The sequence below is a fragment of the Pyricularia oryzae genome, chromosome 4, assembly GCF_000002495.2.
Source record: "Pyricularia oryzae 70-15 chromosome 4, whole genome shotgun sequence".
NCBI classification, from domain to species: Eukaryota; Fungi; Ascomycota; class Sordariomycetes; order Magnaporthales; family Pyriculariaceae; genus Pyricularia; species Pyricularia oryzae.
Genome location: NC_017851.1, coordinates 5,198,917 through 5,225,674, shown reverse-complemented (window position 1 = coordinate 5,225,674; position 26,758 = coordinate 5,198,917). Strand labels below are relative to the sequence as shown.

The following is a 26,758-nucleotide window of genomic DNA, read 5'->3' as shown; positions in this document are numbered from 1 at the left end:
AAAGATTAAATATACTGGGGGACAGGATGAGGTACATTGGGAGCAACAGGTGGTGGAGGACGCGCAAGAGGTTGAGCAAAAAGTTTTTAAAAAAAAAAAGTAGGAAAGGAAAATTTCAAGGGTTCGTCCCGAGTGCACATATCACAGGATGACTATTTACGCTGCGGGAAAAGACACGTACGTAACTTGTACTATATCAGCAGGAGGCTTTTCTCCTCGGCGTTGACATGAACTCAATTCAGGTACCTACAGAAGAGGATAAAAAGAATTCCAAATATGCTTCTTGCTTGGATAGTTAAACTTTTGAAAAAAAAAATTACCCAAGTTTACCTTATTTCGTACATGACAATACAAGCGTCGGTTATTCATGGCTAATTTTGGGCTTTTTTTGCGACTAATGCGCGGTCAGAATAGGATAGGCGTTCGTTTGCATGTGACGTCAGTCGTCAGGACACGCACGCAACGCAAACCCCTCGACACGCACACACCAAAATAGCACATCGAGTCCAACCACAGGTACATGACGCAAGCGCATCCGACGACTAATGGCCGAACCAAAAGCGCATCTCCCCCCGGTTTTGTCGGATGCCACAATCCGCTCCTTGTCAATTGCGCTCGGCCTCCCCGAACCCGTGACCATATCGCGTTTATCCGCAACGGCAGAGTACCACGGCATCTATCTGCTGCGCTTTGATGCAGACAGCACGGGGCGCATCACGCCGCCGCTGCAGAAACAGGCCGTCGACGCCGATGGCTCCGCCACGCTCGTCCTCCGCGTGTCGGGCCGACACTTGCCCGGCCTGAAAACGCGCAACGAGGTCGGGTGCATGGCTTGGGTGCGCTCCAACACCACCATTCCCGTCCCGGCCGTGATACGGTACGACGACACCCAGGACAACGCGCTGGGGCACGAATTTACCCTGCTAGAAAAGGCGCCTGGCGTGAGCGTGGATACCGTCTACGACACCCTCGGCGACGCCCAAAAACGCCTTTTGGTCGAGCAGCTGACCGGCTACATAATGCAGCTTCACGACAAACGCTGGCGCGAGCCGTGCGTCGGCGGCCTGGTGCCTGCGTCCGGCGACGGTGCGGATCCGGTGCCTGCTTCCGGCGGCGGTGCGGAGCCGGTGCCTGGCCCCGTGGTCGAGGAGACCTTTTGGCAGCAGCCCGACGTCGACAAGTTCTGGCCTTTGGGCGAAACCGTGGACACGCTCAACCCCACGCAAGGACCGTTTCCTGGTTACGCGGCATATATAGCCGCGATTATCGAACGTTACATTCACGCCATCGAACGCCACGAATCTCTTATGGCCTTTCGCGACCTTGTCCCGCGATTGAAGGCCTTTATCGCCGCGATCCGCGACCCCGAAAGGACTGGCGGGCTAAATAATGCAGCTTACGTTGTCGCACATAAGGATATGCATTTTGCCAATATTATGTGCGACCCGACGCAGCCGGATAAAATGCCCATAACCGCCGTCCTGGACTGGGAGTTTTCGGGCATCGTGCCGGCGAACCGATGGAACCCGACGCGCGCCTTTCTGTAAATCTATCTTTGCTCTTTCTGTAGTTTGATTAATTTTACTGGTTAGTGCTGACTGAAAATTCTTTTCTTTGCTTTTGTTTTAGCTGGAATGGGCAACAGAACGACGTTTCGAAGCAGGAAAAGGAGCGGCTTTTTGAGTGGTTCAAAGAGCAGTTGAAGCAGCGAGCCCCGCACATCCTCGACGATATGGAGCCCAGCAAAGCGCAAGAGACTATGCAGACGGTGCAAAGCTTCCTGAGGGCCATTGTTGAGGTGTGTCCGCGAGGGCAATGCGCCGACAAGGTGGGCTCCTGGCGCACAACGGTGGAGGCCAGCTTGGAGGCATTTGGTGTGTGACTTTTGCAAAGCTCATGCGCATATAGTACAGGAGGAAAAAGAGGAACAAAGCTAGCAGGCTTTGTGGATGTAATAGGTGAGGTAGAGATGATTAAATTCATTTTGCTTTTTTTGGTATGTGGGCTAGCTAGTGCATGTACTTGCACCCACCCCTGAGTCTCGAGTTAATTTTTGCTATGCATCAGGTTATACATTCAACCCCAACACTAGAAAGCAGCGTTCCTTCCCAAAGCGGCGAATAACACGTAGCCATTTGGGGACTCTTTAGATTCTTTTGTCAACAGATGAATTCAGGGCCTGAGGCTCACGGCAGGGATGAATGAAGTGACTCACTTCTTGGTGTCCAGATAGGCTGCAATTGAGGCTAACAACTATCGCTTGTTCAATGCAAAGAGAGACGTATGTGCTTCTTGGTTCGCGTGAGAGCCACACTTGTTACCGCGTTTTGCAACAATCAAACATGGCATTGTTTTTACTAATTTGACCGTCACACAAAACCATACTTGATGGAACATACGGAATCCCGTCCGCTGGCTCCTAGTCAAGCAATGTATGCCGACCTTGATACTGGAAAACGATAGATGCAGTTTCAAGCGGCTTTGGACTGTCATGTTGGCTGAGTCTGAACAAGCTTTCCCAATTCAACGCTAGGACGCAGTGACCGTGATGCGCAAGTGGATCTGCAGATCCTTTATCCCCCTTCTCTTCGGTCTGGCCGTACCTGGTGGGACACACATGGCGAAAGCTAAAAATGGCATTTCGACAGTCGTGATCCCCTTTACGCAATGAATTCGTGCTTTGCTTTGCTTTGCTTTGCTACAGCTTCGAGACGAAGCCATGTTGCTACGACGCAGCCGGTCAAGGTGGCCAACTCATCCACTGCCCGGCTAACGGTCCACACCGTCGCCCTTCTTGTCCTCGTCCAAAGGCTTGCCCTGGCTAGCGAGCAAGGTCACGCCCAGAACCGGCATCAAAGGAAACGGCAGAGGGAAGAGAGGACTGGCCATCATGGCCACGGAGAGGGACTTGTTGATCTCGCTTGCCGCCCTAGGTGGTCCTGGTTTTGGTGCCGCTTCGGGCTGCGCGTGGGCAGCCGAGGCGTTTGGCTGTCGTTCTTTTGGCGCGGATGACTGTTGCCGTTTCTCTCGCTGGTGTTGCTGTTGTTGTTGATGCTGCTGTGGTGGCGATGAAGTACGGCCTGGCCGGTCCTGGTGCTTCTGCCTCCCCTGCCCCTGCTCAGACTGGGAACCCGGCACATGTGGCTTCTTTTTCCGCCGGGGTCTCCTCCCTGACTTGTTCTTCCCCGGCGCGGACCCGACTGGACCAGTGGCCGGGCCCGTCGCAGTGCCTGCAGCCTCGGGCCCTGATTGGCTTCCATCATCTACCTGGCCACGAGCATTGCTTCCCGGAGTGGCCGAGGGATCCGTGTCGGTGGAGTGCGATGCCATCTTGGCACGAGTAATGACAAGCAGTTGATCGATCCTAGGGGAGGGGTTGCCGGTGCAGAACAGTAGGTCGATCCCAAAAAGAAATTCCCAGTGATATGGTTCGAGAGGAAAATATTACGGCTTTGGGTTAGGAACTGGCCGCGGAAAAGGGTTAAATTTCCTTCCTGTTTGCGAGTCGTTCGATTTTAGGCTTGGTGCTGTTTCACCAACCCCTGCACTTCTACCTGTCAAATTTGAACAGCGAGGGCCTGAACCGACCAACAGAATTCGCGACATGAGCAAAGCCGTCCATCTCCAAGCACGAAAGGGATATAAAATCATCGCTGGCAGGATCCCCTCTCGAAATAAACCTTTAATGGCTTTTCGTCCTTTGCTTTTTCTTTTTAGACCCTAGTCAAAATATAAAAGCTTATAAAAAGTAAAGTGTTTATATTCATTTTACAGGATACAAATTCGTATGGGTATGGTTTTTTCAGCCCCACGGACATATGGATACATTTACAATGCAAATAATTTACGGTACATAGGTACCTGCCTAGGTACCTACCTAGGTGTAACCTCCACAAACTACAAACCCAAAGTCAAGTGGCCAGTAAATTACCATAGTCTTTTAGCATTCGCACCATTTTTACTATATTTAACGCAAAATAAATGCGCGCGTATGCGATTAGGTTTTTTTCAATCGCATTGCACATTGTAAAAGTGGTGGGGGACGGTGCAAATGGTTGAAAATGATTAATATACAATTGATTTTCATATGGAATTATACATCGGTAACTATGTGCGCTGTAGGGCCGTACATTAAACGATCCCGCTGAAATAACCACACCCATTCTTATATAATTGACATAAAAACGCTGATAAGATATCTTCTAGTCCCTGCAGCTATGTAATATTATAAAAATAGTGTATTAAAACTCCTGCTGTTTTCCTATTATTATTTTTTCTTTTTCAAAAAAAAAGTACTAATCTTTCTTCCGTTTTAACTATTAGTTACTATGAGTTCTCCTAATTGAAAAAATTCTGCACGATTAATCCCCCTAGGTTATCAGTCCCGGGACTATTTTAACTTTTACGGGTGCATTAAGACCAGGAGATTAGCGAATTCATTCTATACTAAATATATATCTATTCTTTTTATCACAAGCTCCACACTTGGTTAATATTATTCCTACTGCTATTATATTCATAATAGTAATAGTATAAAAGGTCCCCAATATCTCCAGTCTCTGCCTGAAGTCTGGGAAAGCATGTGTACTGTTTCACTATTCCGACATTCCAAGTCTATATTTCATCTGTTACTCTATTCCCTTATCCTCTCCCCTATCCTTCCGCAACAAGATTTTCATCATGCAACTCTCAGCTATTCTCGCAGCCGGCGCCGCCGCAACTCTCTTTTCTGGTGGCGCCGCACACCCATATGTTTCCGAGCGATCGGTCGACCTACAAACACCAGCTCCCATCAACTGCGTGGTGGTACTGAGATTTAGAGCAACTGATCAGATGGTTCGAGGCCAGAGTCGCCTAGTTCCAGCCGGCGATTCCACCAGATTCAAGCTCGGAAACCAATCGTATCTAGTTTTCACTGGCAGGGATTGTACGGTGGTGGATCCTGCTGCCGGTGGACAGTTACCTGCTGAATATTATTTTTTCGGGATGCCCTCGCCACAAATAGACTCAGACTGAGGACCGGCAAGCAAGAAAATGGCTTGGTTTCCTCATGCAAGTTTCTGTTGTCCAGAGGGAACTGAAGTGATTGTATATAATCCGCCGTCAATCAGCATGCACAGGCGTCTGATCCTTTGTCAATGATATACGCGGTCCAAACTGTCTTCAAAAACAGGGACAATCACCATGCAAACATGTTTTGATCTCTTAAGCGCAAACAGAAATGTGGTTTGTCACTCACAGTCGACAATCTCAAGTTGCGAAAACGAAGTCGACGAAAGACAAAACCCCCCGTTATCTTTCTGCAATCACGTGATTCCTGATAGGAAAGGTCTCCGAAAACGAAACGAGTGAAAAAAAAAGCTGTGGAGAATACCGAACTCGCGAGTCGGCCTCGGAAATGGCAATCTGGTCATATCAGCCAAGCCGGTGCACTCCCTGTTGTTGGTGAAATCGGGGCAGGTCAAAAAATCTAGAACCAGGTCTTCTCCGCTCCAGAACTTTTGACTGACATGTACCAAACCAAACGAGCACAGAATTGATCACAACGTAGAGTAGAGTGGGGGATCTGCTGGACCTTGTGGACATACCGAGCCCTGGAGGGTTGGTGAGGTAAACTCAGCAAGGGATCAGTAGCGTAGAATGTATGGTCTTTATGTAATCTATACCAAAGTATTTCTAGAAGTACTATTATGTTTGAAAATATCTCACATGGGCACAAAGCACCAAGTTTCCAAGTCAGCATTCCATGCTAAACCCATACTATCGTGCAGCAGCTGCTGAACGGGACAGGGCATGTGTTGTCAATTCGAGTAGGCCCGAGCCCTTCTCTCATGTGGGTTTGACTCGCCAGAACTTACCAGGCGAGGAAGATGCCTGGTTGCCCAGCTTGCGTGTACCTTTGTATGGCGTGGACGATTAACAGTTGGTCGCCGTGGCCACCCGCACGCAAGCCAAGGACAGCATGCCCTGGAACCTTCCCGATTGATCTGGGCCGCAGGAGAATCGCAGCCATTGGTACCAAACGTACGCACTTTCCACGTAGTAAGTTGACACGGGAGCAATGTCATGCATTCCATAAGGGGGGGGGGGGGGACCAGTTGTTTCTTTGCTGTCGGAACGCAAAAAAAATGGAGAAACGCCGAGTAAACAACTGGATGAGATTCACGCACAAATCTCGCAAAACGCCAAGGCCCCAAGGGGATTAGATCGATGCACGCGAAAACCCCGCGAGGGGCACAAATGGCGCAGCCAATTACGACCCCCAAAACGGCCCCACATTCTGATTACGGGCAGCCGATGGGAAGGGGTCCGGTCGGTAAGACGGCGTCATGCCTGCCTTTGCAATCTTTTTTTGTTTTGTTTGGGGTTTTCACGCACAAAAGCCGCATCGCGCACAAATGACGCTTTCGCCACTTGCCGTGCGCCGGGTGCCCAGGAGATCGTTCCTGCCTCTATCAGCGGGGAAGTACCTACTTTGATGGGTTCTTCCGGAAAAGGGTCTTTGATAATGGAAGAAAAGTCTATATAAGGATCCTTTCTTTCCCCTTTTGCGTCTCTTCTTCTCTCTCATCTCCATCCACAATCATCCAAACAAACAAACCAATCTACACACTCTGCAAACAACTTTTTACTCTTTTTCTTCAACAAACCCACCAACAATCACAATGGCTGGCAACTGCGGATGCTCCGGTGCTTCGTCCTGCAACTGCGGTGACAAGTGTATGTTTCAACCACCTCTCCACTCCTCGGTTTGATCCGACGCACAAGACTGACATTTCTTCTCCAGGCACTTGCACCGCATGCGGCAAATAAATCAATCACAACCGCTACAGGACACCATGACATGGCACCTTTGTCCTCGTCATCGGTCTTTTATTCCTTCGACCACACAAGCTTCACCTCATTCCTACGACTTTGAACCTGGCCCACCATGGTCTTGACTCTGCAACACTCGCAAGATCAATCAAGATGAACAACACACGGCTAAGCTAGGGAATCTTGAGCGGGGCAACATTGGGGGAAGTGTTTTTCACAACTTTGTAATGACATGAGCTACGCATTTCTAAAGGGACACGGTACGGAAGGAATCGGTTGCAGAGATATCACAGGCGGAACAGGACGGCAGATTATGAATTTCTAGAAATAGAGACGCAAATCTGAGCTCGAATTGAGCATTACACAGATGAAATTTTCTCCCACTTGCACAATTGATCGGTGATTTGTAGTAAAACCCAGCTTACTTGTGTATTTGCCTTTCGAGGCGACCCTTCGTCTGATGCGTTCCCGCTCATACGTCGTCAAAAATTAAAATGCCAACTGAACAAATCCACTAGCCGAGCCGCTCTCACCCTCCAATATGGGACTTGGCTGTCGTCAGCGCGGACACCCCGCCTTGCCCGCCAAAGGGGAGTGGGGGAAGGGTGGGTTGCACTACAGCTCGGCTATGTACCTGCTTTTCCATTTTGGATCAGATACAATTCGATGCTGTTTTGCGGCTATTGGGAATGGATTTCCATTTTGTACCTTGGTTTTCTTATCTCGACATTTCTATCTGAGAACCATCGGCACTTGAGCCGATGATGCGGCCAAGCAGCAGTTGACTGAGCCTGACTATCACTACTCAAACCAAAGATAAAATCCCGCAAGAGAAGTATCTAGCTTTACAATCTGTAGGGTATAGCAAACAAAAGCCAGATAGTCCCGAATTGGAACACGGCCAGTCAGCCTATGGAACAAAGTTTAGTTCCAAATGGACAACAGAGTCGTTCGTGAAATCATAATCTCTACCTAGATAGGCCATAACATTCTACAAGGGATCATGCCACCAAAGGTGCCAGTCCCAGTGCCTCATATAGTCATTATCCAATTTGCAACACTTTTGTCAGCTCAAGTCTCTTAATCCGTAGACTCAGCCAACAAGCAAACCTGGTGCCAGGAGGAACGCCCCAAAAATGCTCTTGGAAACCTTTCCACAAAAGTCAACATCCACAAGTCATGTTCAGGAATCCTGGCCGTAGATGCCAAGACCTACACCCCCCTCCCTCAAGTTCCCATCAATTCTCGCCCTCTTATGTGGGCTGGTCATCTCTTGTCTGTGCACATCGTTGGCGCCGCCGCTAAACTTCCTCTTCTCGGTAGCCATGGCGACTCCACTCCTGCCTATCCCCGCAAATAGCGTCTGCTGCAGCGTAGCGCTCTTCTCAGCCGGGGCCGAAGGGGGATTCGGTGTCCCGTCGCGGGAGGCGATGACTTCGAAGCTCTCGCGCGGATCGCGTCGGAGCATCTCGGACGCTGCCTGGCTGGCCTGGCTCTCATACACCTCCTCTTCGTCCTGTTCTCCCTGGGTCGACGGGTGCGGATCTCCAGTTCCGTGAAAGCTACCGCTGTCGGTACCAGCGGCGGCATGATGCGACGCAGCGAAAGACTGGGCCTGCGCGGCAACCGAGGCCAAGGCCTGACGCGCTAGCTCTGCGTTATCGTCAACCGAGATTGTGCTCTCTCTGCTCTTGCGCCCGCTGTCTCTAACTGGCGTGGACGGTACGAGCTGCATGCGGTGTCCTCCATATCTGTGTGGTGGCTCAGACTGCGGTACTAGGTCGGCAGAGGGAAGGAGACCACCATAGTCCGCACGGGGTCGTGTCGCGGGAGTTATGGGGAGCGATGACATTGACTGTACGTTCCTGGTATGTTTAGACGAGATTTTGGGCATCGGTCGGGTGGCCGTGGTCCGGGTCGACGGGGCACTGTTGTTCTCCGCATTCAGGACCTCGAGCAGCATTGTAAACGGGGCTTCATTGTGGTTTTGGGCGACCCGAGGTTCACGTCGTGGTGGCTTGGAGGTTTGCCGGGGTGTGTTGCGCGGTTGTGTTGGGGAAGTCGCGCCCTGAGCCTTGGGCGTCACGCCCCCGTGAAAGATACCACCTGGGCTACGAAAAGCATTCAGGTGGTCTCTGTTCTCCCTCAGGCGTATCACAAGCTCCTCCTTGTCGTCTTTCAAATTCTCAATCTCTTCTTCTTTGGCCTGGATGAGCTTCTTGGCGGCCTTGAGCCTCTTCCTGACAACCGCATGTTCGTCAATGAGTTCGTCGTGAGCCACCTTGAGCTGGTAGTGCTTGGCTTGGAATGAATTAGAGACCGAGCTCAGCTCTCGGCGAGCCTGCCTCGCGTGCTCGGCCGATCGAAGTGCCTCAACTTCACGGCAAAGCATCTCCTGCTCAACCTTGTGTCGTTTGGCAGCCTCCGCACGGTGAAAGTCGGACATGTGTACCTGCATCTTGAGGGATGCAACTTCGGCATTGACTCGCCTGTTTTCTACGATCAGTCGCTCCACCATCAGTCGCAGCTGGTCTGGCGACGCCCCAATCACCTCGTCCGGCGCCGGGGGTGCAAACGGCGGCGCGACATTTTGCGGTCTCCGAGAGCTTGGAAGGCTGGTGTCAGGTGGTGAAAGAATGCTGGCCCTGGTTGGGTTTGGCAAATCTGCATGTGTTGCGCCGCCGTTGACGGTGGGGAGTTGAGAAGATGGAGGCGGCGTCAAGGAGGATGGAATGACGGCTGATTGAGGGCGCTCATCGACGCGGTCTGACTTCAACGACCCTGCGGTTTCATTCGGGGATGCAGGCGCTTCGGTGGAAGGGAGTGTCTCTTGCGATTCTAACAAGGCAGCGGGTGTGGTCGGCCCAGATGGCTCATCGACAGGGCCATTGGAGACCTGGCTGACCAGGTCCGCACCGGGTGTTGACATGGCCGATCGGTAGGTAGCTGAATGGATGCAGCCACCCACAAGAAGGGAAGTCCTGGTTGAAAGGGATGGAGAGACTGGATTTGAAACCTGTTTGTCTATAGTGCAGTTTGGTCTTTCTATATGGGCGAATTTGAAGCGATTGACACGCCGCGTGTTGGACGTGATGGTTAAGCTTCGAAGCTTTCTGGAGCTTGGATCACAACAGTAAAATCGGGAGGCGGGCGAGCGTGAATTGGCTGAGACACGGTCTGATCGGCACGGACTAAAGGGGGTAAGCCGACGACTTGATGGACTGGTGAAAGGTCGCCCCGACTTTTGATGTGCAGGCAAATAAAGGTATGCACACGAAGTCGGGCAGTCGACAAATTTCCCTTGGCAGCGATCGCAAAGACCGAAAGTCTGTCGCACAATCAATACACCAAGATGACGATGATGGAAAAAAAGGCGGGCGCAGGCGAAGGTTGGCAGCGAATTGACTTGATTCGACGGCAAATCTCGGTGGATCCGTGGTAAAAGGTCAGTGCTCTGAGGGATCCAGTCAAACTCGTCTAGGTGGGGCGGTTGCTGAGGAACGAGGCTGGTCAAATGAAGGTGGCTTCAACGGTCAACAGGCCGGCGGGGAAGATGCAGAACACTCTTCGATGGTGAATGATTTGGCTTTCGACTAAGACTATCTATATTCGACGACCCATAATTCTTTTGCTGGAATATATAGCGAGACTTACTAGGCCACCTAATTCGCAGGTGTCTGCGTACCGGTAGTTTTTACGATCTCTAGCACCTTTTTGGCCAGAAGATCTTGCCAGCTTTCATACAAGCGCCTAGAGTATTACTAGACCTAGGGAGATTATACTCCGTACCTTGCGATTTTATTAGCCTTGTTCGAAGTAGCCCAAGGACTTTTGCTAAAGACGCAACCTTAATGCAAATCATTCCAAAGTCTTCCATTTACCTAAGGTACCTACCTAACTAGGAATGATAGCAAATATCCCAGTGGACGCGACCACGCTAATTCTTTGACAGGCAGAGCGCGTCGAGGTCCCACTGTACCTGGTGCCTACCTTACCCACCCTGCACTGGCCGTGGCAGTAGTCGCATTAGCAAGACCTGCTTACACCGACGTTAGGCTTTCCGTCTCCAGTTAAGCCTTCAGTTTCGCCTATTAGGTTGACGAAAAAGAGTCCGAAAATCTCCGCGCTGAACCAGACATGTAGAAGAGAAAATGCATTTCTCGTATTTTTACTGCTTAAGCCCGTCCTTGAGTTCGCACCAAGCTTTCTCGCCCCGCTGCATGCTTACATTCAGTCTTGGCCATGTTCTGATTGATAACGGCACGAGCAATCACGTGCAGCGCACTGCAATCCGCATTCGCGCAGGAATCTTTGCCAAGCGAGCGTTGCTAAGAATGAATCATTTTGGATCTTGAATGGTAGGCGCGAACACACCGACGATCGGGGTCATGGAGGATACAGCAATTTCAATATAGAAACAAGAGCATCATAGGCTTGGGGGCATGATTTTTAATTTTGAAATTAGACAGACCAAGGTATCTCACAATTAACTTCTACGCCCAATTAAAAACCCAAATTACCTACCTACCCACAATGGACGGTCTACACACCGATGCGAATATAAAGCTGGACATACTGGGACAACAGCCATTCTTCCAGCATCTATACACCCAAATAACGCTCGGTTTTCCATTGAGCGACGGGACCGACATTCAGCACGTCATTGATCGACTCCAAACAGGCATCAAACACACAGCAGATGCATTCCCATGGATAGCAGGCCAGGTCGTCAACCACGGCGCCAGTGCAGGCAATAGCGGAACGTTTAGCATCTGTCGCTTGACAGGGGCTCCTATCTTCACTACCAATGACTTGCGCGACGACAACTCATCACCAAGCTTCGAGGCATTGAAAAGTGCAGGATTTCCCATGGAAATGCTCGACCAAAGTGTGGTATCCCGGCGTAAAACCTTTGCGACTGACGACGGTCCCCGGGAGGTACTGTCTGTGCACGCTGTATTTGTCAAAGGCGGTTTGTTGCTCACCTTTGCAGCTTCGCATGCCACAATGGACGCTTCAGGGCAGGGACAGGTGATTGCCATGATTGCCAAAGCTTGTCGTGGTGACACCTTTTCTAGCGAGGAGATACGAATCGGTAACATGGCACGCGACAACCTAGTACCACTGTTGGACGATGACTACACGCCAGGTCCCGAAGTAAGCAGCAGCCAGATATCCAAAGAAAAAAGTGAAGCGGTGACAGCAGAGGGCGTTACAAATACAGCCCCTCCCCCTCCGCCGAGTGGCAGATGGGCCTATTTCACCTTCAGCCCCAGTTCACTGGCCGAGCTCAAGGATAACGCAACAAGCACGCTGCCCAAGGACTCGACGGTGCCATTCTTGTCGACAGACGACGCCATCACGGCCTTCATCTGGCAATCCATCACGCGTGCACGGCTGCCACGTCTCGCAGATCCGTCCGAAAAAGTCAAGCTGACCCGAGCCGTCGATGTGCGCAAATACTTCCATGTCCCAGCCACCTACCCTGGCCTCTTGCAAGTCCTCAACTTCCACTCCCACGAGCCCCAAGAGCTCGTCCAGCCGTCTTCACTCGGAGTCGTCGCGGGAGAGATGCGTTCTGCCCTTTTCACGGCCGACAAGACGGGCCAAGAGTGGGGCTTGGTGGGCCGCACGCGCGCGCTCGCAACTGTTCTGTCCCGTTCTGCCGACAAGTCGGGTATCTCGCTCACCGCGACGGTTGATCCATCGAAGGACGTAATGCTGAGTTCCTGGATGCTGCTCAAGAGCTTATTTGAGGGAGCCGACTTTGGTCCAGGCGTTGGAAGCCCAATCACGATTAGGAGGCCTGGGTTCGATTTCGTCGAGGGCCTGATTTACCTGCTCCCCGAGGCGCCGGAGGGAGGGATCGCGCTTGCAATCAGTCTAAGAGATGAGGACTTTGAAAGGTTGAGGAAGGATCAGGGTTTCATGAAGCACGCGACATATTTGGGTTAGATCGAGACGCAACCCGCATCTTTAATGAATACGACGAGGATGACGACCAACTCAGTCATCTGTCCCTTTTTTCTTGACTCTGTCCCAAATGAATTCCGATCCTGGAAACTCCATGCGCTCCCCCATGAGCCTTTCAACCCGGACAATTACCTAGAGCCACCGCGTGAAAGCTCTTCCGGAACCAGTGACCCAGGTTACCCAACCGTCGGGTGCGTGAGGACTCCATCGGTTGCTACCCTTGTTTGCTGCTTTTATTGCCGTCGGGTTTCTATTACATGACACGACAGAGTCTGATTGGCACGCTCGCCGACTCATCCTCGCGGGTGAACCCCGCAACCATCCCCAAATCTTCACACACTGGGGCCGATGTGGATTATGGGGATCCACGGGGAAATTTCCTCGGTTGTGAGGGGGAAGCGCGTGATGGTGAAGAAAAAAAAAAAAAAAAGGAAGATTAAAAAATTACAAGGCTAGAAATAGAAAATTTACGAAAAAGAGACAGGGCAGAAAAAAGAAAAGTTAATGGGCCATGTAATTCCGAGTCGTCATGTCGGTTGCTGCCGAAGCATAAATAGGTTGACAGGGCCGGGCCTGGGATGAGATGCGAACTCTAAGCTTCGAAGCCTATTATTATACTTTCTGTTGATCTCTCTGCCGAAGCTCTTGACCAGAACCTAGTCTAGACCGGGGATGGATAACCACGCAGACTCGACGGCCAAGACCGCCACGGCGGGTGAAGCCGAAACGGAACGTATTGAAGTTCACGATGCAACCCAGCGTGTCCAAGAGCAGGCCCAGACAGACAGATGGCGCTCGATCAAGGCGAACCCCAAGCTTGTCCTGCTTGCCCTTTTCGCATCGTAAGTCGCCATTTGTAGTTTGCGAGTCTATGTTGATGGCATGACATGTCAACAAAAATTCACTAACATGACGTCGTCTCGATCAACAGTTTTGGCGGTTTCGAATATGGCTACCAGCAGGGCATCCTCTCCCAGTCGCTGGCCATGTACCGCTTCAAGGAGAACTTCCCCAGCGTCGTCTCCTCACCCACCGCGACCGGCTGGCTCACTTCCATCCTGCAGCTCGGCGGTATCCTGGGCTCCCTGACCGCCGGCATCCTCAGTGAGGTCATCTCGAGAAAATACACCATGTTCACCGCCTGCTGCTGGGTCATCCTGGGCAGCTACCTGTACATTGGCGCCACCGCGGGCAAGCCCGACCTCTTGTACGCCGGCCGCTTCTTTACCGGTCTCGGCGTTGGTCTGTTCAGTGGTGTCGGTCCGCTGTACAATGCTGAGATCTCGGCGCCCGAGACGCGTGGTTTTACTGTCTCGTTTTACCAGTTTGTGAGTATTTTTTTATTATATTTGCATATTAGAAAGGTCACAGCTGTCCAGCCCCAGTCCACTTACTAACCACAAACCTCAAACACCAGGCCACCATCTTTGGCATCTTCCTCTCCTTCTGGGTCGGCTACGGCAGCAACTACATCGGCGGACACGACGCAACCCAGTCCGACATGGCATGGCGCCTCCCGTCCATCATCCAGGGCATCCCCGCGATCCTGCTGGCCGGCGGTATCTGGTTCATGCCCTTCTCGCCGCGCTGGCTAGTCAAGAAGGGCCGCTACGAAGAAGCGCGCAAGACCCTGGCCTGGATTCGCAAGAAGGAGCTCGACGATCCGCTCGTCGAGGTTGAGCTGCTCGAGATCAGGGCCCAGCAGCTGTTTGAGGAGAGGGCCTTTGCGCGCGCCCTGCCCCAGTACGCCAACAAGGAGAACCGCAACCCTTGGGTCCACGAGATCGTCGCCTACGTGCAGTGCTTCAAGACCTGGGATAACGTCAAGCGCGTCGCCACGGCTTGGCTTGTCATGTTCTTCCAGCAGTGGTCTGGCATCGACGCCATCATCTACTATGCCACCAACGTCTTTATGAGCTTTGGCTTTACCGAGGGCACCATCGCTCTGCTGGCGACGGGCGTCACGGGTGTTGTGTTTTTGGTGTCGACCATTCCCGCCATGGTAAGTCGGATGGAATTACAGGAAAAAGGATTTCCTGTTTCAAAAGGACATGGGAACGATGCTAACAGTAAACCGTTTTCACTCTTCAGTTGCTCATCGACAAGCTCGGCCGCAAGCCCATGCTCTACACTGGCTCCATCATCATGTTCCTGACCATGGTCACCGTCGGCATCGTGGTAGCCAAGTTCCAACACGACTGGCCCAACAACCCCGCCGCGGGCTGGGCGTCCGTGATCCTGATCTGGATCTACATTGGTGCCTTTGGCTTCGGCTGGGGCCCGGCCTCGTGGGTTGTCATCTCGGAGATCTTCCCTCTCAGCATCCGCGCCCGCGGTGCCTCGATCGGCGCCTCGTCCAACTGGCTCAACAACTTTGCCATCGCCTTCTTCGTGCCGCCCATGTTCCAGACCCTGGCCTGGGGCACCTACATCTTCTTCGCCGGCTTCCTCGCCGCCGGCATCGCCTGGATCTACTTTTACCTGCCCGAGACCAAGGACGTCAGCCTCGAGGAGATGGACCGCGTCTTTGGCAGCCACACGGGTGCCGAGGACGCGAGGCTGCTGGCTGAGGCGCAACGCGACGTCGGCTTGATTGACTTTCTCAGGAGGGCCGAGGGCAAGTCGGTTGATGTCGAGGCGGAGGAGAAGAGGCAGGAGCCTGTAGTTTAGGGGGCGTGCATCATGATGTCGCCGTGGTTTGTAATAGGAGAGCACAGGGTGTATGAGGTGTACAGATGATTGAGAGAAGCTTTTTTTACAAGCTAATCTATTTGTGTTCATAACCGATCTCCAGTTTTGACTATATGATCAGTAAGTTTAGATACCCATTTAGGTAGTGAAGAAAAATAATACTTTTTCTAGAGTGCACGCCGCGAGTAACAACATGGCCGAAATACTGTTATAGCTCCGAGGATCTAGACGCATGTTTGGGCGTTCATTAGGCTTTAGTATGGCTTGCACCTTATCTAGAATCTAGACTTCAACTACTTTGATCTCTAATTACTACCAACTTTCTGTTAGGGCTCGAACGCCGTTTCTGGGTAATTAATCTAATATTGAAAAAACGCCATCTTGTATACCTTGAGTATGTCTCCGTTCCTGAAAGTTTGGATACCTATCCCAGTGACCCTCTCATACGCAGAGTCCATTTGCGAAATAATTTGTCCGGAACCATGTGTTAGCGATAATGTTGCAGAGGTTAAAGTTATGGCCCTTCCCAAAAACTTGGTTAGTTCGGCTCTCAACACTTTCGCTTTCGGGATACATCGTGGAGAATATTGTGTTAGTGGTGATTAGGCAGGCCTGCCTTGCATATCATCCACTATTTGCCACGCTGAAGGAAGATGAATTAACGTTGGAGCGCTATATGTTGCATTCGATGGTCGCCCAACCCTAACGGAAGCTAAGATCGGGCTCTCATGTATGAAATGGACCTAGGAATTCGTTAAGAATAATATAGCACTACTCCGTACGAAACCAACATGAAAATAATATTTACCTTGCAAGCTTGCAAGGCTTGCTAGCTGCTACTTAGCTTGCTTCCCTGGGCCTGCCCAGTCGAAAGCAACTAGGGTCCTCCTTGCAGACACCAGACAGCTCATCAAGCACAAGCATAACATGCGCATGCAGCGAGTGGAAAGTGCAGACATGCAAGCCATGTACCGGCATGGTCTTTTCAGGCACAACTGCTCAATATTTCAATTGGGCAATTGTTTATTGCTGAGTTGCTGCGTTGCAAGCCACCGACCCCTATATGAAGCATGCAAGCCCCATTTTTGAAAAAGAAGGCGGATGTCTCGCTTGCTCGGTGTAAGCGGGGCGTTTGCTGCCCGACGTCATCGAATGACATGGGGGGAAGTGAGGAGAGCTTGGAGAGGCCTTTTTTTGCAGAGGGGGAAGTCGAATGGAGTCTTCCCCACTCTCCACAAGCCGTCTCACCCGTCTGCACTTTGACGGAGCTCGGTCGCTTTCTCCCCTGAGCTGACAGTCAGTGACAAGCGTCGGAGTGCCGAAAAGAACTGCAAAGAGACACACGGTTCGAGCTTGTCATTTTTTTTGTCACAAAAAGAAGAGAAAGTGCGAAAAACTACCATCCACCTCCCTACTTTTGTGTTCCGCCACTAGGCGCATGTACGGAGTAGCTAATGCAGAGGAAGACGTGGCTGTCGCCTCTACCGGTCGGCATAAAATAAACACGGGAACGAGCGTGAGGCGTACTTCCGTAAATATGCGAGTATTCACGTACCTACGGAGTACCCTTTTGGATTCGGATTAATTATAATTAAGTATCGTCGAGTAAACATCTCCGTACAAATTTGGCAGTCTCTGCTGACGCGAGCATGTGATGGTGGAGCGTGGGCTCGCCAAATTTTATTTCCACAGGTGAGGTGGGTGGGAAAAGAAAAAAAAGGCAAGCTGCAAGATTCAACAAAGTCCCGAATGAAGAAAAAGGGGTAATCGGCCCAAATGTCACCTCAAGTAACAAGTTGCTCCATTGCGGCCCGAATTTTATCGCAACAATAGATGATGTTTTTTTTTTCTGACGAGTGACTGGTATTGGATGATATTGTTGGACCTGACCGCCAATTGTCTTTGTACAGTGGAGGACAGGGTCAGGGGAGATTGGGAGGTGACAAGGTCGGATGGCTCGTTGAATGGGTCCTTTGCAAGACGACTTGCAATGGGTCCCCAGGGATTAAGTTTGTTAAGGAATGATTGATGGGCCCACATGACTGCTGAACCTCAGCGTCCGATTTGAGGATTTCCCCTCGCTTTACCAACCCAGCATCCATTATCCAGGCTGATTAGGCAGCGCGACAGTCAAATGCATCCTGGTTTTTGGGAGTCGAAAACACCAAAGTTAGCCCAACGTCTCCCAATGGCCCACTGCGAGATCTAGAAGATGCTACGCCGACCAGAAGATGTCGTAATTTTTCTAACTTCCACATCGTAGATCTCGGGTCCCGATTCCGCGGGCCAGAACCATAAAAGCGCAGCATTTTCGTGGCTATTGTCGTCTCGCCTTTGCATTTCTTTTCTTTTCTCAAAAGCTAGTTCTAAAGCAAAGCAGGATAGGTGCAGTGCGCAAGTTTGCCCCATACAAACGAGAGCCACTACTCTGCATTTTGTCTCCTCTGCTCTATCCAAGAGAGCGAATAAGGAGTCAATTACCAAGACGCAGGCCAAAACTTTACTACATTGGGAAATTTGAACTTTGGAGTTCGTGCAGGTTTCGAATCCAGCTTGACAGCTCCCAAAGTTGACAACCAACCTACGGATACTTCCAAGACCGGAGGCACACGGTATCCTCCCGCCAGGGACTGCATACCGGTACATACCCTACCTACGGAGTACTTTTCAACCCCCTTGGCTGCCCATCTGGATCAGGATCATTGCCAGGACCCAGGACCCCAGGACCCTTTTTTACTTTTGGAAGAAGAACATAAAGGTCACAGGCAGCCTTCATATACCACAGGTTTCCCCCATCTGGGCAAAATCTTCAAGGTCCAAAGGAACTCGTGATTCGCAAGGACCGACGGCACGAGACTCTCCCGACCCTACCCTACCATACCCTCGCAAAGGTCCAAGGCAAGACAACTTTTTTTTTCTCTCTTTATCCAGTCCAAAACGCCAGTCAAGGGAAAACCAGTGACAGGGGCAGCCGACAAGCCACTAAGACCACGTCGTAAGACCACCTTAAGCCTACCTGGGCTAGTCCCTGATAAAGGACAGGGCCCTCTCGAAAGAGACGTGCAGTGGTGCGGTTACGGCAGTCAATTTTTTTTACGGAGCCAAAGTAGCTGACCGCTCGGCAGTGAGCAAAAAAAGGCAGTGAGCGCACACGCAACCTGCATGCGCAGGGGGAGTACCGCCCAGCTCCAGTCAGTTCAACCAGACCCAGGCCGGAGTAGAAAGCACGGTTCAGCCCGGCCCATTCAGCGGCCCACAAATTTCTCCCACTTTTCCTCCATTACGACCTAAAAGCAGCTGCCAGTGTCGTCATCGCTCCGTCGGTCACCTCGCTGCCAGTTTCCCACTTCCAACCTTCTTTTTCCAGAAACCCCCATTTTACTTCTCAACATTCTACTCAGGCACCGAAGCAAACCGCACAGATCGCTGCCTAGGTTCGTGTAAAACAGGACTTGCACATCGGTTTCAGTCCAGTTTTTTTCGGCCTCACCCGGCGGCAACTTTATTTCGATTTTTGGTTTCTGTGCTTCAGTGCGAGGCAAGATCCAATATTCCATCCCAAAGCACAAGCTTAACTGCCTAACAACAGTTCCTGCACCACGTTGTATCTTCCCTGTGCAACGGGATACCTGCAGCACCCTCCCGACAACATCATCAATCACACAACCACTACACAACTACCACAACACACCATGGCTAGCCGTTCCGACCGTTGGGACCGTGAGCGGTTTCAATATGAGCGCGACCGCGACCGCTACGGCGACGAGCGTGAACGCTATCGCTTCGAGGACGATGAACGTGAGCGCTTCCAGCGCCGCCCCTCCCCACCCCGGTTCCGTGAGGACTTTGGTCGCCGCCCACCTGTCTATGACGACGACCGCGTTCGTGACCGCCGCTTCTATGAAGGCGACGAGGTACGCTTTGAGCGCCGTCGCTACTCCCCGCCCACACGCCACCCCCTGGATCGGGAGGACTTTGACAGGCACGTCGTCATCGAGAAGGGTCGCCGTCCTACCATGGTGAGGCGGCAGTCGAGCCTGGACACTTTTGATCGGTTCCCGCGGGGCTACCACGAGCGGGAAGAGTACGGTCCACCGGCTAGACGGGAGGATTACCGCCCACAGCCGTACATGCCCATCCCGCTGCCTAGGACTAGGGCCCTGCCACCACCGCGACGCTACGAACACTATGATGAGATCAAGGTCTCGGATCCGGACTACTATGGGGACGAGGAGTACCGCAACTACCCGGAGCGGATGCATGAGCGAGAGATGGTTCGCATGAGAAGGCGCGATCGAAGCCGGGAACGGTCCCGGGCCAGGAGCCGACGAAGCAGCTCGCGGTCGTCGAGCACAAGCAGCAGCAGCAATAGCTCTGTCACCACAACCAAGACGGCCACCACAGTGAAGAGCGAGTATCCCAAGAAGGGCAAGACAAGAATCCCGTCAAGGCTGGTATCCAAGAGGGCCATTATTGACTTGGGTTATCCCTATGAAGAAGAGGTATGGTTTCCTCATATTATCAAACCCATATATATATATATATATATATATATATATATTTTTTTAGTTTCTGACTGACAAATCAGGGCAACACTATTATCATCCAACGAGCCCTTGGCCAGGAGAACATCGACGACCTCCTCAAGCTCAGTGAGGACTACAAGCAGAGTAAGTGGAAAGAAACCCACCAGCTCTTATATATTACGTGGCCAAGTTCTAACAAGTGTTGTTTAGGCGAGCTCGAAGTAGTATCGGCTCGCTCCGAGCATGCCGAGGTTGTGGAGGAGACAGTTGTCAAGGAAGAAGTCGTCGTGGCTCCCCCTGCCCCACCACCACCACCTCCACCACCACCTGCACCTGCAGAGCCGGTCATTGTAGACGTACCACCTCCCGCACCTCCGCCGCCCGCCGAAGCTCCGGCACCCGTTATCAACACTACCACAACCATGGTAGCTGTGCGCGATGTATCACCCTCGCGCATGACGACGTCTTCATACTGCACTTCAGACAGCAGCTACAGCACGCACACGCGCGTTCCTGTTATCGTTGACGCCGGCCCCCGCGAAATGGTTCGCCACCGGCGCCACAGGTCGGCCAGTCGGGGAGACCTCGTGCGGGCCGAGCGGCTGAGCGACGGCCAGCTCGTCATTTATGAGGAGCGCGTCGAGAAGATCGAGGAGCCAAGGCGTGGTGTGAGGATCGAGAAGGACAAGAAAGGTAGGATGTCCATCAGTGTGCCGAAGTATCGGTAAATCGATGCTGCGACCGTTGTCAAAGTCCGTGTCCCTGGGCCACTGTCCCGCCCCCTTGTGTGCATCCATCTATCTACGACCAAGAGCAGAATGACTAACGCTTGCCTTGATGTTGACAGGACCTCCTCCCAAGCTTCTCAGGGCCATGCTCGCCACGCTCACGTAAAGCGTGGGTAGGCGATTTGTCTGCCTGGAGCAGCTTCTTGTTCGATCACGGTTCGGAAAAAAAAACACGACAACAAGTGTTGTAGCCTTCTAGAGTGTACTTTTCATCATATTTGACGATCATATTTTTACGACTATGGCGAGAATGGCATTTTCTTTTATTTTCTTTGGATTGCGGAGTTGAGAAGAGGATAAATATCATGTTCAACTACATGTTTGGATAATAATCTTGGCCAGTTATGACATTCTTCATTGGTTGCTATTTTTACTTTGACCTTAAATATCTGTTGTTGGTATGTGCTTGCTTTTCTCTATGATGAGTTTCGTATTTAGAAATGAAGCGAGGAGGATTTCAATTTCTACTATCAAACACAAGATTGTTATAACGCCCATACTACACCCTGATGCTATTGTTCAGACATGGTCAGCATGGAAACATCTCCCGAGTCATCATCATGTTCAGCGCTTGTATGGGGCATACGACATATATTCGCTAGGCTCCGAGAGATAACATGATTTCATCGCCGCTAATTTTTAAAGTATTGACCAGGTACGGCCTCAACCTCGCCACGAAATGATCATCCCTCTCGGCCTCGGGCTTCGTACACCAGCAACCCATCGCCAAGGCAAAATCTCTATCCCACGCAAACAGCGGCAACAGACCCTCGGTGGTGCCTGCCGCCCTGGCCCTGTTGGCGATGGCGCTGACGAGCACAAACGAATCGTCATCTCGCCCTTGCTGCCCCTGCCCATCACCACCACCACCACCACCGCCGCCGCCACCATCCGCGAACGGCGGCACGGCGGACGGATCCCAAGTCACGGGCAGCTTCTCCCACCAGTGCCGGCTGAAGGGGGTGCGGACGTGCAGCATTTCGGGGGTCAGGGAGCGGTCGATGCGGTTCCAGGGGATGATGCTGACAAAGACGGCGGACGCGAACAGGTGCAGCTTGTAGTGCAGCAGGGCCAGGCGCTGGTACGACTCGCGCATCAGCCAGGGCGCGGTGCTGTCGCGGTCGAGCGGGTTGGCGGCGTCGATGCGGCGCTGGTCGTGGGCGCCGCACGCCGCCAGCACCGTCGTCAGCACGGGGCTCATGGCCAGCGTCACGTCGATGGTCCGGTCCCGGAGGTAGGTCGGTAGGATCATGGCGAGCAGGATGCCCTGCAGGTGCGGGAGGAGGGCGGCTGAGGGGGAGGAGAGGAAGCTTTGGCGGGTCTTTTTGGAGAGGATGACCTGTTTTTTTGGAGTTGGTTAGCAAGGGTGTGTTTAGTTGCCGGTTGTTTATTTATTTTTTTTATTTTTTCTCCCTTTTCTTCTGCTTGGAGGCGGACTTCTCAAAGTCAGGAAGAGGGGCAAGGAAAGAGCGGAAGGGGTTCCAGCGTACGACTTTGTCCTGGGCCTCTTTCAGCAGCTTCCTGTGGTGCTGCACAGCAAGGGCGCGCGCCTCGGCAGAGCCCTGGAAAAACAGGCCGATGATCATGACGGCGCGGGTGAGCAGTTCGGGCTGCTGGTTGCTCATAAAGGTGCCTCGGTGGATGATGGGCCAGTGTGGATGGAATACGGTGAAATATGTTTCGGCCAGCTGCTGGTTCCGTAGGTCCTGCAGCGCATTTGGTGGTGGTGGCGGCGTCGGGGCCGCTAATGGTGGCTGCATTTGTGTTTCGAGATCGGGCGGGAGTGGGATGAACTGTGGGTAGCCTGCCATGGAGGCCATGTGTTGCTGGTCTGCTATTTGGACTGACGGGTCGCTGCTTGTATTTGCGGCCATGTCCATGTCCATATCCATGATGGGTAGGGATGGCACCATCGCATCCATACTGACGTCGACGTCCATGGATTCCATGGTCAAGACGGCATCTTGGACGACATTGACCTGCTCGACAGGGTGAGAAGTTGGCGGAGATACCCTCCGGGCGTCATTATCTCCGCCGCCGCCGCTGCTGCCACCGCCATCTCGCTTTGGGTATGCGCACTCTCGTCCCTTGTCGGCGCACGGGGAGCAGGTGGGTTCCCTGCCGTCGCAGCGCGTCTTTGACTTGTGGCAGTTGACGCAGGCCTTGGCCACACGGGCTGGTAGCGGACCTTCGGCGCGAGGGCCATGAAGGTTCATGTGACGACGGAGCGTGTCACTGCAGTAGAAGCCCGGGCAGCCGGTGGGAGGGTCAGTGAGTATATGTCAGCAAAATAAAATAGTGGCCTTTGCTTTGTTTGGTATTTTCCCATTATTCGGTTTTGTTGGGTCCCCGTCCCTCCAAGGATTGGTTTGTAATTGGACCATTTATAAAAACCGGGGAACTCGTCCGGTTTCTTTTAAAGATACCCAGGGAACCATTGCGTCGGGACCCATGTGTTGTTTCCAAATGTACTCACTCACCCTCTCGAGAATTTGGCTCCGCATGCTGGGCACTCAAACGACTTGACCTCGTCGTGGTCCTTCTTGTGCCTGTTTAGATGCTCCTTGCGCTGATAAACGCGACCGCAACCTTCGACTTCGCACGTATAAGGCATCTCTGGGAAAAGATACCTTTTTTTTTGTTTTGTTTTGTTTTGTTTCTTTTTCTTTCCGTCCCACCTGAAACAAAAAAAAAAGAATAGGTAGGTACCCCAATTAGCTTAGGTACTCCTATACCACCAAAGGAGGGGTCGTTAGCTTCCAACGTTTATGTACAAAGAGAGAGAAAAGAGAGAAAAGCAAAAAGAAAGAAGAAAAAAACAACAGATGGGATTTCTCTTTTTCTCTAGACGAAACCCAAAAGCTGGAATTTGGAGACGGTTTCCCATCTGTCATCCGAACAAGGTTTGATTTCTGCGTCTCATCATGGGGGATTTTTTCCAAGGCCGCACCACACACAACACGCAGTCAGCGTCAAACCCTCATTCTTGTTGCAAGGCAAGGCGGCTCACCTTTCCCCAAGTCTTGCCTCGATTGGATGACTCAGCTCCTCCTCTTAGACCAGATTAGGCGAGGCCGGTGGGATGGACGGTGCTATTATTAACGCCCTACTGTACTTGATACTGTCAGTCTATTCTTGATATCAGGGGAATCCCAGGCATGCTTCAATACTCAATATACATGACTGGAGAATACCACAGCGGTGTACAATTTTGACGTTAGATCATACGGCGATCCCACTATCAAGATAGCTTGCAACTCTTGTTCGGTAACTAAGTCGGCATTAACAGTGTAAAGTCAATCAGTCAAGACATTGCACCTGCACGAAACTGCGCCAATGTCAAGTACCCGCCAAGGGTTAGGGTCAGAAGACAAAAGTCTTGCGTCTACTGCTACTGGCAACACAACTGTATTAATTAGCATTGGCAACTATAGAAGTCAGAATCTTGTTCAGAAATTGGATGAACAGGGGAAACGAAAAAAGATCAAACGCCTGAAAAGCATGACAGACTTTGCCGACTTGGTCGGCTAGCAATCACCATAGGAACTCCAGGGGGATAATTAGGTTTCCATAGGCTTGTATAAATAGGACCCCCGATTGAAGGACGCACGTCGTAATGCCGTGGTACGTTCCTAAGCCACAACTTCCTATTCGGAATCCTTACTGCCTAGAAACAGCCCACGTCTTCCACGCAGCAAAGCCCATGACCCCCGCGACAGCAAATCCATTGAGCCAAATCTCCCGAACCCGGTCTGAGATCTCACGATAAGCTTCCCCGGCCGCTGCAGCATCATTAGCCCGAGGCAGTGGCTCGTCCGGCACTGGCAGTCCCAGAAACCCACACAGAGGCTCCCACCCTTGCTTGAGCTCCATCACGAGAAGCTTATCCTCTGGCACGGTAGCCGTTACCCTTGCATTCCAATTGTGCAGCAATTCTGGCATTTTTTTTTGTATAAAAATCAGTCTTCTGATCAGCTTTTCTTCAAACGCTAAATGGGCCGATCCACACCGAATGAGACAAGCCCCCTGTATAAACATGGTAAAACACTACCAAGAAAGATGGTAAAACAAAACAAAAGTCTAAAACTCACCAGCGCAGGGCAGCGGGTTCGTGACGGAGTCGTCCACAATCCCCAGATACTCCCTTGTGCTGGTGCCAAACTCTGCACTCAGCGCTGGGAAATGCCTCCAGCCCGGAATCGGCCAGAGCGCGTACTGCACCAGCCAATTGTCGAGGCTGCTGTTGCGGGCCACCGGCCGGATGCTGGCCAGCCACGACTCGGGGTCCCGCGTGACCAGCACCACCTTGGCCTCCGGGTACACCGCCATCAGCTCCGGGATGAAGTCAAGCGGGGGCATGTCGGTCACGGCCACGAACCCGGCCGTCAGCTCCCGGATCAGGTCGCAGGTGAGTGCAAAGTCGCCCGAGCGCTTGGCGCGGTATGCATGTACCCATTTTTTGCAGTGTTCTGTTTTTTTTTTTTTTTTTGGGTTTGTTCTGCGTTGGCGGGGTGGGGACCAGAAGAGGGCCAAAAAAAAAAAAATAGATAGCGTGGGATCGCGTTTTTACGGGGGCGGTGAAGTGGTTCAGTTTTTTTTTTCGGGCCTTTCCTCGGATCGGAAGGAGGAATGCCGGGGGGCGGCGGGGGGAAAGGGAGAGAGGGGAGGGGCAGTGGCCGATTGGAAAAGGTACTATCAATCTTGCCCTTGGCGGCATTCTGGGATCCCAACAAAGCAGGTTTTGTTTTCTTGTGGGGGTTGAAGTATTCAGTTACATACCGTCTTCGCGACCGAGTATTGTGGTGCCGCCGTGCATTACAGGCCCGCCGAGCAGCTTCTCCAGGGCCATCTGCATGGAAACAGTGCTGTGTGTTTTGTGGTCAACATAACATTGCGCAATCTTACAGCCCCATGGATCCAAAATCTTACCCAGTCCTGCTGTATCCAGCTCCAATCACCTTTAGCGACTTGCCCTCCTGGGGCTTGGACGGAATGCCACCCATGTTTTTTGCTGGGCTGGAGTTCGTTGTCCGCAACCAAGAAATTGTTGCGGCAAATCAAGTGGTATTGTGGCGGCAGGTGGTTATCTGGAGATCGACAATGGAATACCTTGGCGTCAAGCGTCTCGAGGTCGCTGAGGTTTCTCGCCAAGCTGAGCTCTCCGAAAAAAGAACTTCCCCCAATCCAATTGAAGTCGGTTGAAAAGGTGAACGCGACACGCGATGTTAGCGGCTCCCCGGATCGTAATACTCCGGGCTCCCTTGATTCCAATCAAGTAACGACGAAGCTAGAAACTTTGAGCGGCAACGATTTGAAAATAAATCAGTTTAATTTCATCAGATATTATCAAGGAGTGCGTACATGGCTTATTTGTGTCTCCTTCCAATTCACGCCTCGCCAAGTTCAATTCCCCTGTAGTTTGCGCTCCTACGGGGGGTTAACCCCAACTGCCGCACGCAACCAGGCCAACCAGTAAATGGCCGAGGTGTTTGGCCCATGAGCCATGATTAATCAACTGCCTAACTCGGTAAGCGACATTATGTTTTCTTTTCTGAGTAGTCGATTCTGCCTCGACTTCTCGACCAGTATATTTAAACGGTTCAAGGAACAAGCTAAAAGTTTTAGGTGATGTCGACCACGAAAATTTTCAGCTGCGACTAATGATGTCAGAAAAGGCCGGCTGTCTCAACTGTCGGACGAACGTGTGCCTGCATTTTTTATGTCCGGCGGAATGTCCAAGGCTTTGCCAAGTCTCCGGGGAATGGGGTTTTCTTGCCAACTCCATCATCTCCCCTCAGATAAGCATGATTGAACCCAAGACACCAAGCCACTGGGCCCTTTGGACGGTAAAATTACTCGAACCAAGCAACTAAGCAAGCCATGCTTTTGCACTTTAACCCAAATCGAGAAACGTCCCCCGGTGCCTTGCCAGGCCGAACGGGAACTAGGGTCTGGGCAGCACTC

General features: G+C 51.8%; 10 protein-coding genes across 11 annotated transcripts; 6 read left to right on the top strand and 4 right to left on the bottom strand.

The window, feature by feature from the left end:
- The first annotated feature begins 408 nt into the window (after positions 1-408).
- Positions 409-2,320, top strand: MGG_09772 (uncharacterized protein). Its single transcript, XM_003717525.1, has 2 exons — positions 409-1,543; positions 1,630-2,320. The coding sequence occupies exons 1-2, from the start codon at positions 546-548 to the stop codon at positions 1,880-1,882; spliced, it is 1,251 nt and encodes a 416-aa protein (XP_003717573.1). The 5' UTR covers positions 409-545; the 3' UTR covers positions 1,883-2,320.
- On the bottom strand, positions 1,933-3,497 carry MGG_09773 (uncharacterized protein). Its single transcript, XM_003717524.1, has 2 exons — positions 2,216-3,497; positions 1,933-2,144 (listed from the first exon to the last, which is right to left on the bottom strand). The coding sequence occupies exon 1, from the start codon at positions 3,328-3,330 to the stop codon at positions 2,770-2,772; it is 561 nt and encodes a 186-aa protein (XP_003717572.1). The 5' UTR covers positions 3,331-3,497; the 3' UTR covers positions 1,933-2,144; positions 2,216-2,769.
- Positions 3,498-4,570: 1,073 nt separating this feature from the next.
- On the top strand, positions 4,571-5,016 carry MGG_17266 (uncharacterized protein; the record flags this gene model as incomplete). Its single annotated transcript, XM_003717523.1, has 1 exon — positions 4,571-5,016. The coding sequence occupies exon 1, from the start codon at positions 4,681-4,683 to the stop codon at positions 5,014-5,016; it is 336 nt and encodes a 111-aa protein (XP_003717571.1). The 5' UTR covers positions 4,571-4,680.
- A 1,649-nt stretch (positions 5,017-6,665) lies between these two features.
- On the top strand, positions 6,666-7,636 carry MGG_17265 (uncharacterized protein; the record flags this gene model as incomplete). Its single annotated transcript, XM_003717522.1, has 4 exons — positions 6,666-6,720; positions 7,070-7,076; positions 7,335-7,421; positions 7,633-7,636. The coding sequence occupies 4 exons, from the start codon at positions 6,666-6,668 to the stop codon at positions 7,634-7,636; spliced, it is 153 nt and encodes a 50-aa protein (XP_003717570.1).
- Positions 7,485-10,232, bottom strand: MGG_09776 (uncharacterized protein). Its single transcript, XM_003717521.1, has one exon. It carries the CDS (start codon positions 9,743-9,745, stop codon positions 8,000-8,002), a length of 1,746 nt encoding a protein of 581 aa, XP_003717569.1. The 5' UTR covers positions 9,746-10,232; the 3' UTR covers positions 7,485-7,999.
- A 945-nt stretch (positions 10,233-11,177) lies between these two features.
- MGG_09777 (trichothecene 3-O-acetyltransferase) lies at positions 11,178-12,956 on the top strand. Its single transcript, XM_003717520.1, has one exon. It carries the CDS (start codon positions 11,350-11,352, stop codon positions 12,769-12,771), a length of 1,422 nt encoding a protein of 473 aa, XP_003717568.1. The 5' UTR covers positions 11,178-11,349; the 3' UTR covers positions 12,772-12,956.
- Positions 12,957-13,200: 244 nt separating this feature from the next.
- MGG_09778 (quinate permease) lies at positions 13,201-15,657 on the top strand. The gene is made up of 4 exons (XM_003717519.1): positions 13,201-13,631; positions 13,721-14,117; positions 14,207-14,791; positions 14,881-15,657. Exons 1-4 carry the CDS (start codon positions 13,462-13,464, stop codon positions 15,457-15,459), a joined length of 1,731 nt encoding a protein of 576 aa, XP_003717567.1. The 5' UTR covers positions 13,201-13,461; the 3' UTR covers positions 15,460-15,657.
- Positions 15,658-17,747: 2,090 nt separating this feature from the next.
- Positions 17,748-21,445, top strand: MGG_09779. 2 transcript variants are annotated; one of them, XM_003717518.1, is made up of 4 exons: positions 17,748-19,982; positions 20,069-20,150; positions 20,217-20,699; positions 20,854-21,445. In XM_003717518.1, the coding sequence occupies exons 1-4, from the start codon at positions 19,173-19,175 to the stop codon at positions 20,898-20,900; spliced, it is 1,422 nt and encodes a 473-aa protein (XP_003717566.1). In that variant the 5' UTR covers positions 17,748-19,172; the 3' UTR covers positions 20,901-21,445. The 2 variants fall into 2 exon arrangements, with proteins under 2 accessions (XP_003717566.1, XP_003717565.1); XM_003717517.1 differs by having other exon boundaries at positions 20,217-20,758.
- On the bottom strand, positions 21,058-23,885 carry MGG_09780 (uncharacterized protein). The gene is made up of 3 exons (XM_003717516.1): positions 23,275-23,885; positions 22,285-23,029; positions 21,058-22,133 (listed from the first exon to the last, which is right to left on the bottom strand). Exons 1-3 carry the CDS (start codon positions 23,406-23,408, stop codon positions 21,393-21,395), a joined length of 1,620 nt encoding a protein of 539 aa, XP_003717564.1. The 5' UTR covers positions 23,409-23,885; the 3' UTR covers positions 21,058-21,392.
- A 569-nt stretch (positions 23,886-24,454) lies between these two features.
- Positions 24,455-25,797, bottom strand: MGG_09781 (uncharacterized protein; the record flags this gene model as incomplete). The annotated part of the gene is made up of 4 exons (XM_003717515.1): positions 24,455-24,729; positions 24,886-25,263; positions 25,574-25,659; positions 25,724-25,797. 4 exons carry the CDS (start codon positions 25,795-25,797, stop codon positions 24,455-24,457), a joined length of 813 nt encoding a protein of 270 aa, XP_003717563.1.
- Between the last annotated feature and the right edge of the window lie 961 nt (positions 25,798-26,758).

What these genes read in the sequence shown, in the direction of transcription:
- MGG_09772 (XM_003717525.1), top strand. Translation starts at nt 546, where the DNA reads ATGGCCGAACCAAAAGCGCATCTCCCCCCGGTTTTGTCGGATGCCACA. An exon ending in AACCCGACGCGCGCCTTTCT is followed by an intron (nt 1,544 to 1,629) that starts GTAAATCTATCT and finishes CTTTTGTTTTAG; the next exon opens with CTGGAATGGGCAACAGAACG.
- MGG_09773 (XM_003717524.1), bottom strand. Translation starts at nt 3,330, where the DNA reads ATGGCATCGCACTCCACCGACACGGATCCCTCGGCCACTCCGGGAAGC.
- MGG_09776 (XM_003717521.1), bottom strand. Translation starts at nt 9,745, where the DNA reads ATGTCAACACCCGGTGCGGACCTGGTCAGCCAGGTCTCCAATGGCCCT.
- MGG_09777 (XM_003717520.1), top strand. Translation starts at nt 11,350, where the DNA reads ATGGACGGTCTACACACCGATGCGAATATAAAGCTGGACATACTGGGA.
- MGG_09778 (XM_003717519.1), top strand. Translation starts at nt 13,462, where the DNA reads ATGGATAACCACGCAGACTCGACGGCCAAGACCGCCACGGCGGGTGAA. An exon ending in CTGCTTGCCCTTTTCGCATC is followed by an intron (nt 13,632 to 13,720) that starts GTAAGTCGCCAT and finishes CTCGATCAACAG; the next exon opens with TTTTGGCGGTTTCGAATATG. An exon ending in CTGTCTCGTTTTACCAGTTT is followed by an intron (nt 14,118 to 14,206) that starts GTGAGTATTTTT and finishes CTCAAACACCAG; the next exon opens with GCCACCATCTTTGGCATCTT.
- MGG_09779 (XM_003717518.1), top strand. Translation starts at nt 19,173, where the DNA reads ATGGCTAGCCGTTCCGACCGTTGGGACCGTGAGCGGTTTCAATATGAG. An exon ending in GTTATCCCTATGAAGAAGAG is followed by an intron (nt 19,983 to 20,068) that starts GTATGGTTTCCT and finishes CTGACAAATCAG; the next exon opens with GGCAACACTATTATCATCCA. An exon ending in GATCGAGAAGGACAAGAAAG is followed by an intron (nt 20,700 to 20,853) that starts GTAGGATGTCCA and finishes TGATGTTGACAG; the next exon opens with GACCTCCTCCCAAGCTTCTC.
- MGG_09780 (XM_003717516.1), bottom strand. Translation starts at nt 23,408, where the DNA reads ATGCCTTATACGTGCGAAGTCGAAGGTTGCGGTCGCGTTTATCAGCGC. An exon ending in GGAGCCAAATTCTCGAGAGG is followed by an intron (nt 23,030 to 23,274) that starts GTGAGTGAGTAC and finishes CTTCTACTGCAG; the next exon opens with TGACACGCTCCGTCGTCACA. An exon ending in AAGAGGCCCAGGACAAAGTC is followed by an intron (nt 22,134 to 22,284) that starts GTACGCTGGAAC and finishes CCAAAAAAACAG; the next exon opens with GTCATCCTCTCCAAAAAGAC.